General features: G+C 41.8%; 1 protein-coding gene across 1 annotated transcript in view; it reads right to left on the bottom strand.

Moving 5' to 3' along the window:
- UNK (unk zinc finger) overlaps nt 1-10,694 on the bottom strand; it is a 33,885-nt gene extending 23,191 nt beyond the window's left edge. The window contains exon 1 of the mRNA XM_065896901.1: nt 10,571-10,694. Coding sequence (XP_065752973.1) covers nt 10,571-10,674 — 104 coding nt within the window. The 5' untranslated portion in view covers nt 10,675-10,694. The remainder of the gene's footprint in view (nt 1-10,570) is intronic.
- Between the last annotated feature and the right edge of the window lie 1,930 nt (nt 10,695-12,624).

Genomic DNA, 12,624 nt, shown 5'->3' with positions numbered 1-12,624 from the left:
CAACTAACTCAGTGACAAGAAAATCCACACTCCCCTGTGCCCTAAAAACACGACATTCCAAGTCCATTCTTCTCCTTTTGACGTGATACTTAGGCGCTGGTAATAAAGAATAAATAAAACATTGTGGTATGCTAACACACATGGCGCTGGCAACACTGTCAAGTTGTAACTGTGTCACCATGATTTGTAGCGCACTGAAGAGCAACGCAGGGCAACAGTCTGCTCTCCATCAGAACTACTGAACTCTGTGGTTAAACTGCAAAAGCAGCCATAGACAATATCTAAATCAACGAGCGTGGCTTCCAATAAAGCTGTATTTATGGATGCTGAAAATTAAATTTTTTTTTTTTTTTGGGCCACACGGCATGTGGGATCTTAATTCCCCAACCAGGGATCGAACCCACACTTCCTGCATTTGAAGCACAGAGCCTTAACCGCCGGACTGCCAGGGAAGTCCCGAAAATTAAATTTCATATAATTTTCATGTGCCATGAAATATTCTTTTTCAACCATTAAAAATGCAAAAACTATTCTTAGCACACGGGCCAGACAAAGGCAGGCAGCAGGCTAGATCTGTCGTATGAGCCACAGTTTATTGACCTCTACTCAACACACCATAGCCTCCCCTCATTTCTGACCTCCATACTTTCCATCATGTTGCTCCTGTGTCTGGATCGCCCTTCTGGCTTCTCTCTGCATAAGAGTTTCCCGCCCTGCCCAGTGGTACTAATTGCCCTCTCTTCCATGTTTCCACCATACTGTGTGAATACAGCAGGTATGGCCCCACCACAGTTGATTTCAACTGCTTTGTATACAGCCAGGTCTATTCATCTTTGTACCCGTGCACAAAGCCAGCCTGTAGCAGGTGTTCAGGACATGTTTGTCCGAGAAAAAGCAAAAGTGTTAAAGCAACCCAAGTGGTACAAGCCTGGTCCACAGCAGCTATGCACTAACCCAGCAAAACACAGACAAGCAACTTAGATGCTTCTCCTGGCAATTAAGAAATCAGTAACTTCTCTAGCTACTTTGTCCACAAAGTCTGCACAGCCTTGTTCCTCACCCTCAACACTAAATTTAAGATCTTCAGCTTCACATGCAGACTAGAAAAGCAACCAGTGGGATGGCTCACTCTGTAATTGCTGCTGAGAATGTGCAGAGATAAACAGAGATGTATTAAATTCCTTTTTCTGTTTCCTCAAACAACTAAAAGGTATTATGATGACTATTTGGCAAAAGCTAGGTACAAACTAGAGATATATTAAGTGAAAGAAAAAAATATATATATATAACTGGACAATTAGATAAACTATATGCAGAAAGAAAAACTGGAAAGAAAACTACACCCAGTATTATTGATTTTAGTGGTTATCGTGGCTTTTCCAAAATTAAATGAAAGATATATGATGCTAATAAGTCAGAAGAGTTCTTTTAAGTTAAAAGTGAACTGTGGTAAATCTTTTTGTAAAACAAATGACTATTAGAATGTCATCCTGCTTATGATTTGTAAAGTCTGATTGGATCCGTATGTAAAATGGTCAGATTTGAATAAAGAGGCACATAGGCAAGACAATGATGGCCTCTGGAGAAGCAACAGGAAGAGATGGTGTGTGCTTGGGACTTGATCCCAATGTGCACAGTGAACAGCAATCTGTGAGCCCAACAAAAAGGGGGCAACAGACAGAGCTGACAGTAGAAACCCACCCCTGACACCTCGCAGACTGAAGGTCATGGCTCTGCTCCTGGGGAGCCAGCTGCTCTCCTGGCTAGTCAGTGGTCACTGCTCATGAGACTCACACAGGGGTAGCAGAGATCTGGCAACGTGACAGATGTACCCATATCCCTAATAAGCCACCGCTGTTCATCTTTATTACAGCTAGTCTTATTAAATCCGAATTTCATCTATTTCAAGCAAGAATCAAGCTTTATCACGGAAACAGAATCTTAAAATGCAAGAAATGGTCCTGTTCTTAAATACTGCTTAACGAAATCTAGCCACAATGTGATAGGATTCTGAAACTAGCAAAGGAAAGAAAAAACAAAACAAACAAAAAACCCAAAAAAATTCCAGTCACTGTCGAAGACAACACTGTGGTGTCCAAAGGCTCAAATGACACTTATCTATAATCTGTTTTCCATATTTATATTAACCCTACTGGCTACTTTATTTTCCCCATACATAACTCCTATAAAGAGATTGAGTCACAGAGCTCATAGTTCATGACTTACCAAAGATTCTTCATTTTTTAAGTTTGAGAATAAAATCTTTTTTAACTTCAAGGAGAATACTGTAAGAGCAGATAAGCAGTAGATTAAGAATCCTAAATTACTTATCCAAGTGTGTGTGTGTGTGTGTGTGTGTGTGTGTGTGTATGTGTGTAAAAATAAATATTTCTTACAATTTTCTGAAAAACCTTTCCTCATTTTTGAAGAGCTTTAGGTAAACTATTAGTTCTGGATTCAATGTTTGTAAGGATATACATACACATTCTGTTTTGACACCAAACATAACCCAGAAACCATACAACTTTATGACAATAACCACACCAGTAAGAGTTACAAAAAAAAATGGCTTTTTAAAAAAACAACGCCAAATAAAGCTAAAATTAGTTATTGGTAAATATTTGGACAATTATTTGTCCAAATCTTTATTTAAGATAAGATAACGTGGGCTTCCCTGGAGGGGCAGTGGTTGAAAGTCCACCTGCCGATGCAGGGGATGCGGGTTCGTGCCCCGGTCCGGGAAGATCCCACATGCCACGGAGCGGCTGAGCCCGTGAGCCATGGCCGCTGAGCCTGCTTGTCTGGAGCCTGTGCTCCGCAATGGAGAGGCCACATCGGTGAGAGGCCCGCTTACCACAAAAAAAAAAAAAAAAAAAAAAAAAAAGATAAATAAAATAACGTGCTATCTTCTGAAGTGATCCTGGTTTAGAACACTCTCTCTGGCAGAAAAAGCAAGCCCAGATAGTATTATTCAGGCAAACAAAATAAGCATCCAGTGAATTTCTGCATGTGTCTAAATCTTTAAGACAGGCTTTAATCCTATAACCGGGTTTTAGCCAAAGACCTTGGGGCCAGTACCAACCTCCTAGATACAATGAAACTATCTTAGCACACAGTTACATACACAGGAACCCACAGTACAAGCACCACAGGCACTTAAGCAAGCAAACACTTTAAGGTGGGGTGGAGTCACTCACCAGCAAATGATTTCAGCCCATTCTCACTGGGAAAAAGCTGATATCTGTGACATGTCCCGGCCCCAAGAACTAACAAGAACCATGAACGGTGCAACGTTGGTGTTCCTGGTTCCTTCTGTCTATAATTTTCTCCTTGCCCTAAGGATCCTGGAAGTGGTAAAACTGAGGAAAGTTCATGTAATCAGTGACTCAACGTCACTGATTTTGGAGAATCTGTGAGGGGTACTGAAAACCCTGGTTCATTCCCTAAATTAGATAACACCTTGCTTTGGTTCAAAGTTTTCCTGTAAATAGCTGGCCTCAAAAGCTTCCAATTTGACAAACATTTTAGTATAAAGGTTTTAACTGATGTGTTATTTTGAACACTTCTGTACAACAGTCTTGATCCCTGAAAGAGTAGTTCCGTTGAGAACACAAATTCATTGTCTGAGATATAACCAGGCTGATGGAGGCTATAAGAACTGCGACTGAAGTGAAATTCGAATGGACAGGGAAGAGAGGAGAGTGCTCTGAAGACAACACGGACCCACAGGCTGTTGAAGGAGGTAGCAGTGCAGCTGAAAGCAGTAACCTGAGCACTGTTCAGACATTGATAAGAATAGTACTTACACTGTGCTAAGTGCCAGGCACGGTTTTAAGCACTTTATATACATTAATTCACTGAATCCTCATAACTACCCCTTGGCACAGGTATTATTGGTATCATCAGGAAACTGACACACAAAGAGGGAAGTCACTTGCCCAAGGTCCCACAGCTAGTAAGCGGCAGAGTTGGGCTTCAAACCCGGACAGTCTGGTCCTAGAGTCACTAGTCTTAAACACCATGCTGTTAACTATGCTTTTCTTAACTGAGCTACAGGAAAAACAAGAGTAGTAACAAATAAGCATAAGTGGCTCTCTAGAAGCTGTTGAAAGTATGTCTGGGAGTTTTTGACAGGCCATAATTACAATACAATAAAATAAGTTACTAAAAACAAAAACAGAAATGTTAACTTCAATGTACTCTATTGGATATTTAATATTCATTTTATGTGTTCATTATAAAAGTTCAATAGTAAAATCTGTTCTGTTTGGTTTTAAATAAGAAAATATAAGTTTCTAATTTATGTTGTTTGACTTACACAAATCCTAAACTGGCAGGCTACCAGATGCTTGGCACCTCTTAGCACTAAAAGTGAAATAAAAACGATATAGTAATGTTCTTACCAAAATTAATAAAAGCTTAGATATAAAAACTACTACTTAAAATTTTTAAGTCATAAAACACCATGCCAAATGTTTTTATCAACCTGTTCCTTCCTAAGCATAACTATCTCTCTTCAATGGGGTAGTGTTGTGAATAGGCCAAAATTGCATAGGAAGGTGGGAACATGGGTCTTCCCCTCCTCATTAGAAGTCATTTTGTTAGGACTTATGGTGACCATATGGTGTTTCAAATACTAATAGGAAACAAATGAGTCAACTTATGAACACAAAAAGCAAACTGTGATGTAAAGAATAAGGGAGGAAAATAAGCTCAGATATGACATGACGATACTATCACAGGCCTTAGTATCTTCTTTGTCTCCTAAATAAATTGAGCCACCAACAGGAAAAAGGTCACCTCACAGAACGCTATGAGATTTTTAAGTTGCTAGACTCCTTTCCATCTTCTCCTCCTCATCAGCTCTTGATACTGCTGTCAAATTCTACACACTGGCAAAGAAAAAAGGGGTGAAAGTTGAGGGATTTTATAGAGAAAATATTAAAAGTTTGTTGAGATTATTTGAACGAAAATATTATAGCCATTGATATCACTTTAAATGCCTAAAACACATGGCCTATTCTTACAGAAATGCCCGTGTGAACATCAGAACAATCACCACGATACCTGATGAACAGAGTCAATTCATTTTAGCAGAACAGCAACCTCTTCTACATCCCACCCACCCTAGGAAGTAAACACAATTCATTTTATGAAGGTATTGGGAAAAGCGTGCTTGTTCTTTATGATGGTTACCAATTCAGAGACAATTTAAAGTACAACTACCAACAACTAGGAGTCTCAAACTTGCTGAGTATTCACTTCTTAAAAGAATCTCCTCAGACTTACAACATGGAGGCATTCGCCTAGAATGGATACACGGAGACGAAGCCATTGAGAAGACTGGGAAAAGGGTGCCAAGAGCTCTTCACAAACTGCAGGCTTTCCCATGCTGAATGATGCTGCCAAGCCCTGATAGGCCATGTGTCTAAGGCCTCTCTAGTAGGAGGGACTCATATACACTGATTATAACAACGCTTTTGTCCAAAAAAATTGAGATGTAACTTATACAACATAAAAATTCACCATTTTAAAGTGTACATTTCATTAGTTTTTAGGATATTCATCATGTTGTGTAACCATCATCATGGTCTGATTCCAGAACATTTCCATCCCCCCAAAATAAACCCCATACCTATTTTCATATGCAATGATTTTACCCAAACTTTCTCCGTAGATCTCTCTGTTGCCCATGCAGGTATTTTAAGATGGCTGGCTGGGGTGAATCTATAGAGTATCTATATGGTAAGAAAACAAGAAAACTACATTGTCCAGAAAGATACTGAACGCAAATCCTTGGCATTTTTAGCAATTAGGCTAATGTAATTTTTATATATTGGCTAAGAATGGCAGAGAAACTTACATTCAACATCCATCTTCACATAACACATTAATGTGCCCCAAAATTCATCCAAGGTGTTAAAAGAAGGGAAGACAATCTACTATGATTAGCCATAACTGTCCATAGTTGTAATTTCAAAATACAGAAGATGCATATGTGGGAAAACCTCCTTTAGTATCAAGCACAGCTGGATCAAAAAAACAAAAAACAAAATGAAAAACTTTATGATTAAGCAAATATTGTCCCCACTTGAGAAAATAATCCCTAGATCAGTTCTCTATTTAAAGTAATGTAGCTTTAAATGCAACCTTACTTTTATCAGTCTTCTAACCTAGAGTCTCTCCTAATGAGAAAAATAACCTTTAGGCAAAGGTCTGGTAGGAAAGCCTGCAGATGTGCGGTGCTCAGGCTGTCGCAGGCCTCTCATTACCTAAGTGAGCTCACAGCTTCTAAGACACACAGGAAGGAGACCTCACCTTCAGGCATCAGGGTGTTGAAAGCGGGAGGAAGTAGGTCCACGAGGGTGTCTTGCTTTTGTGCACTTATCTGGGGTGCTATTTGCAGAGAAGGAGCTCCTTTATAGAGTGTGCCCAAGATGGATTTCTCTAAGTTGCTCTCAGAGTTGTCCAGCTGCCCTCACCAATAAGCCACAGTCTTTGTAGGTTGATAGAAACCACCAGTCAAAGCAGATGCATATGGATTGTGGGGAAGCCTTCTTTAGTATCTAACATAGCTGGATTAAAACAAAAAAACTTAACCATTAAGCAAATCTTCACTTTAATCATTAATTTAGATTATAGCAAATATCAACTAGGTGCTAAAATTGAGTCTACCCTTAGCATGGGCACTTAACACTTATTAATGGGGATTTTGTGGACTTGCCTGAAGGCCACAGTGAGCTCTCAATTTTTGTCCTGCAAGAAATTAGTTCTCCTTGATAAACAAGTAAACAAGATCCAGAAATGTTTATTGGTAATTTAACTCATTCTTGCCAAGGCTGCTAAGTAATGCTTCCAATGACTTCCATTGTGCAACAAGTTGTGCTCTAGCAATGTATTTACAAAGTTATTGCAATCTGCAATAATGATTTAAATACTGTTCATTGCCTGGATTTTCCAAAACACAATCAGATGCAATCAAGTGAAGCTCATGACATTTACATAATGTATAAACTAACAAATTTCCCTCAAAGTAGTTTATCTATGGAAGTACTGCTACATTATTCTTCTTTAAAGATGCTCAGGCAACAGTCCTAAATTAAAACACCTGACTAGATGAGTATAAAGCACTTATCCTCTGTCTACCTATAAGAAATCACTCAGTGGCCAGAAACCTCCAAGTAACCGTCAATAAACTAGAATTTCATTTTCCTTTAATACAAGAGAATTAAGAAGTCTGAGAATCAATTGCAGGTAAAAGAATCCAAAAATGATTTAATGTCTTTGAGGTTTATATCCTCTTATAGGGTCAAAATAATGAGGTCAAAAACTTAATTTTTTTTTTTTGCCATGCTGCGCGGCTTGCGCAATCTCAGTTCCCAGACCAGGGATTGAACCTGGGCCACGGCAGTGAAAGCACCAAGTCTTAACCAATGGACTGACGGAGAATTCCCAATACTGGGATTTTTTTGACCATACCACGCAGCATGCGGGATCTTAGTTCCCACTGGGGGTTGGACCTGTGCCCCCTGCAGTGGAAGCACAGAATCTTAACCACTGGACGGCCAGGGAAGTCCCAAAACTGGGATGTTTTATTAAAGATGGCAGGTTTTTTTGTGACCTTTCAGCTATACACTTTTAACAATATAATTGTTATGTAGTAAGAAAGCCCAAAGTTAGCTAAATTTGTAGATACATTTCAGAATGTAAATTGCTCCAAAATTTCCCATTCTTCAGTCTGTTTTTATAAAACTCTTCTAAAATATGATGGACTTGTTCTAAATAAAGCTGTATTAAATTTAGTCTTGTCAAAAAAAATAGACAAATTACGTAGCAAGAGGTCACATGGTTCTTGTGTTGAAAAGTACTAATACATGCTTATTATCATTTTACTTAGTGCTAATCCAATACTTGGAACTGTACAACAGAAGAAATTCTGATATAACCGTTATCTAAAAGGGATGGATTCCTCAAGTCTAGCACAAGTGCCCGCTACACCAATTTTCTGAAATGATTAATTCCAAGTTTCCCTTAAAGTAAGAATATTCAACAGCTTACAAAAAAGAAAAGCCAACAAAATAATTATCCTTCAAACTATGTTACGAATAATCCTCTTGGTTTGGGAAAAGGAGGGCTCAAACTCTAGGACTTTAGTTGTGGTATAAGAATAAAGGGCAAGAACCAAGCCAACAGGAACACAATTTTTGCTGTTGATGGATTCAACTGTGTTTGCCAAGACTGACATTATGATGAGTGGGATTCAATTTTAATGCAAATCTCTTCTAGATTACTGCAAAATTAATGCATGTCACATAATCTCAAATAACATCAGGTACAAAAATATACACAAAATTAACATATCAGAAAGTTTTAAAATGTAAAAAAAATTTGACAGGTAAAAAAATACAAACATTCAAAAAACAACAAGGAGTCTATATCTGTATTCAACAATGGGATCAGTGCACTAGATAAGGTCATATTCAGGTTGGAAGGAATTCTGGAAACTCATGCTACAAAAGAGAATGAAAAAAATGCTCGGCAGCTCAAAATTTTATAGCAAATATTGAAATCAAAATTAAAACGTTCGTGTCTCCTAACCCCCAAGGAAAACAAATGGGTTCACCTTTAATAAATAAATTCAGAGCCAACAAGTGTACTCGTGCCATCATGTGTCCTCATGCTCCCTGCTCCTCAGACCTGAATGAAGCTTTCCAAATCATCAAGGTTTCTGAATGCTCATAAACCTACCAAGAAAGACAACTGACTTCTAGCTCTGATTTCTGGACACACACACACACACACACACACACACACACACACACACACACACACCACACACACACGAAGAGATAACAGAAAATAAAGAGATGGGAACACCTCCAACCACCAACCACCCAATCAGGCCTGGGCGTTTCATCTGCTGCTAAGCCACTTTAAGAGCCAAGACTGATTCCTCTGTGCTTACCCCACGAGGAACGGAAAGACAGATTTGAAACAAATGAGCATCAAGAGGACAAAGACTCATATCAACATTTACACAGCTGTTGACTTGTTTCATCTCTCAATTCCAACATGATTAGAAAGCCTTTCTAATATAGACTCCATAATATACTCAATGACAATGACAACACAACACAGAAACAGGTTGCTGAAACCAAGATTCACATTACTCAAAATGTTATCGGTATTTTTCTGAAAAAACCTGATCTGAGCAACCAGTGATTATAAATAAGTTCCAATAAGGCGAAGTTTGCAGATTTCCAAATCAAGACCCTATTGTTGCCTGACCACACCATTCATCTGATCACTGAATTCTCTGAGATAAGACCATCTCACCAAAGCCAGCGGCAGGACTGCAGAAAGAACTCCAGTAAGAAAGCAATGCAAATGGCCATATTAGAAAAGTTATAGTTAACATGAGTCAGACTTAAGTCCACAAAAAGTTTCAAATGATTTCAACCAGTAACAGAGAATCTCACAAAGAAACCAATACACTTCCTAAAATCGATGTTCCTTATCCCAGAAGAGTCTCCCGATGGGTCTCACTTCCATCAGTGACAAACAAGCGCTCCTCTTGTCTACTTCCTTCTACTCCAACACATGCTTCTTGCTCTTGGTTCACCAGGCAGCATTACCGTGTTCCCCTTAAGGGCTGTTCAACCCCCAACTTCCAAAATCTCCAGCAAGACTGAGGTACACTTGGGGATCCTTCTAAACTTGCTCACAACTTGGGAGACGAAGGGGATGTGGGGCACTCAAAGAGCATCAGGGAAAAATGGAAACCAACACTGTGCTTAACAGGAGGGCCTGCCTCTTTTTCTCTTTCTCCCAAAGCATCTAGCACTAGGCAGTTGCTTGAAGCGCCTTGAGAGGCAATATTATAAAAAGACGACAAGGACCTACATTTAGACACAAGCAGATTCCCAGGAAGAGGCTTCCCATCTTACTGGACTCTCGTAGCATCAGCATTTGGGGCTCCCTCTGATGCCACATTTGGCTTGGGCCTGGGGACACATTCGGACCCCATCACCCTTGGGATCCCTGACTAGGGCTCGGTCAACTGTTTAAGTGAATTCAAGCAAGAGTGACCTCTGTGGACAACACACGGACCTCACGGACACAAAAGGCCCCCTGTGCACACTACATGGGTCGCCTGACAAGACTTCACGCTATCGGTCATTTATAAGCGGGTCTAGGGCTGGCCCCTTAGGAACTCATTCTGGTAGCGTCTTAGACTTCTTATCGCCCCTAAAGTGCCTGGGAGTGTGGTTTTATGGTCTGAAGAACAGTTAGGCCTCGAAGGCCCGGCCTAAGATGTGTGCACTCCGCATCCCAAGCTCCCGCCTTCCCCACTCGGCGGCGGGGACCCGGTTTCCCGCCCCTCGGCCGACCAAAGGTTGGTGGCAGTTGGAGGCAGTTGGGACCGGCCCCAACAGGTTGGAACCGGTCTGGGCCGGGCCGGAGGAAGAAGGGGGGAGGGAGAGGCCGCCTCGCGCTCTCCCTGCGCGCGTGACTCACGCTGGCCGCTGACGTCAGGCGTGCGCGCGCGGCGGGGGGGGGCTCTACGTACGTGTAGTGCTGCGGTTTCTCGGGCTGTGCCTGCAGCACCTGAGCGGTGGCGGCCGGGGGCGCCGAGGAAGCTGCGGAGCCGCCGGGCCCTGGGCCCTTCGACATGGTCCTGTCTTCCTGCCTCTTCGCCGCTCCCCTTTTATTATTCAGTCTGCGCGGTCCGCGCCGAGGCCCCAGTGCGCCTGCGCCGCGCCACGAGAACGTGAAGACCCCCCGCACGGCAGCAATGGTTGCTGGGAGTTGTGGTCCCAGGTTCGGCTGGAATTTTACCGTCAGCAGAGGGTTGCTGCCGAAGGAACGGACCACAATACCCAGGGATCCTTGCAGACGGTGTCCCGGATGCTGAGGGCCCGCGACGGTTTCTGGGGATTGCAGTCCGGCTGCGTTTCTTCTTAACTGCGTCTTTCCAGGTTCGTAGTCGGGAGCCTTTTCCTGAAATTGGAGCCCCTGGAGTAGAAGAGGCCCAGAGCCAGGGAGGGCCTAACGACTGCTGGGAAACGGTTCCAAGTGTAATTGCACTGCCAACAGTGTAACAATTACCTCGCCTCCATACTTAGCACACCCTGGGCTCGGTTCTGATGCCGGCCCTGAGCAGTGGGCCTTTGAGCTTCAGGCACCTGGAGTCCGCCAACATCCTCATTCCTGTAGAGGGACCAAGCTGAGAGGCGTAAAGGAAAGTCTGCCCGTTGGAAGTCAGCTTAAGAAACCTTTGCTAACGAAGAGCTACACTACACAATACTCTGTTCCTGCGCCTTTGCTGAGGCGCTCCGTAAACCTTTACCAGCCCTGAAACCTGGAACTCCACGACTTGGGTCCCTTCTCAACTCGACACCTGGCTTGACCAACTTGTTTCCAGTACATTAAGGGCCAAGGACGAATTTAATCTCCGTCTAGCATAGTCTCAGGTACACTGGCAAGTTGCAGGGGCGTCGAGAAGCATCACAGTGTCCAGAGGAAGGGCCTGGGTTTGAGTAGGGAGTGCGATTTATAATCCACTCCAGTTCCCTGCTGCGGATGCCAGCGCTTCTACTGGTGAAAATGTCTCCTCCCTGCTTCCCGCCAGTTGGGCGAAGTTCTTCATAGATATTTTAACACTTGTTATTTAACTTTGTTTTCCATATTGAATCTATTTAAAACCATTGTTTTACAGACTAATTTACATTTTATTAGATAACGTTAACTAATGTTAATCTCATTAAAGAAACACATTCCGAATAACGAATAACCTTACCGGTGAAGCAGGGTGGGGTGAATGGAAAATTGTTAATGTTTAAGACTGGTATATATCTATTTTATTTTGTTATGAGTAACTTCACATCAGAATCCAAATTGTCAGCCTACAAAGTTGAGAAACTGGTATTTCTTAAACATGTCAAATCAGTTGTTTAACCACTAGGGGCATTTGAAGATGAAAAATTCCAAAAGGATAAAAAAGTTGTGTATTGTTTTACTCCTATTATTAAAGCCAAATAATTGGCATATATGTTATCCCCAAAATACCCAAGTGTGATTTGAATGAAGAAATATAGTTAAGAGTGCTAGATTTTATTTTTTTTTATTTTATTTTATTTTATTTTTTTATGCGTTACGCGGGCCTCTCACTGCTGTGGCCTCTCCCGTTGTGGAGGACAGGCTCCGGACGCGCAGGCTCAGCGGCCATGGCTCACGGGCCCAGCCGCTCCGCGGCATGTGGGATCCTCCCAGACCGGGGCACGAACCCGTGTCCCCTGCATCGGCAGGCGGACTCTCAACCACTGCGCCACCAGGGAAGCCCAAGAGTGCTAGATTTTAAATAAGGGTATACCATGAGCTTCAGAATAAGTGTGTACTGGTAGAATTGGGAGATGATACCATCCAAACTGCTTAATTTACAGAAGAGGAAACCAAAACTCAGAGAGGTTAAGTAACTTGTGCGAAGTTACTCAGCAAGTCTGACAGAACAGGAACTAGGACAGTAGCCTACATGCTGCATCATGTTTTGCATTGTTTTGACTGTATTAACATTTTCAGTTGTTCCCTATTTCCTGTGTTGCTTTTCCTTCCCTGCGTCCACTT

Source organism: Phocoena phocoena, chromosome 19 (assembly GCF_963924675.1).
Source record: "Phocoena phocoena chromosome 19, mPhoPho1.1, whole genome shotgun sequence".
Lineage (NCBI taxonomy): Eukaryota > Metazoa > Chordata > Mammalia > Artiodactyla > Phocoenidae > Phocoena > Phocoena phocoena.
Note: the sequence above shows the minus strand (reverse complement) of the source record. Positions and strands in the feature narration are given on the sequence as shown.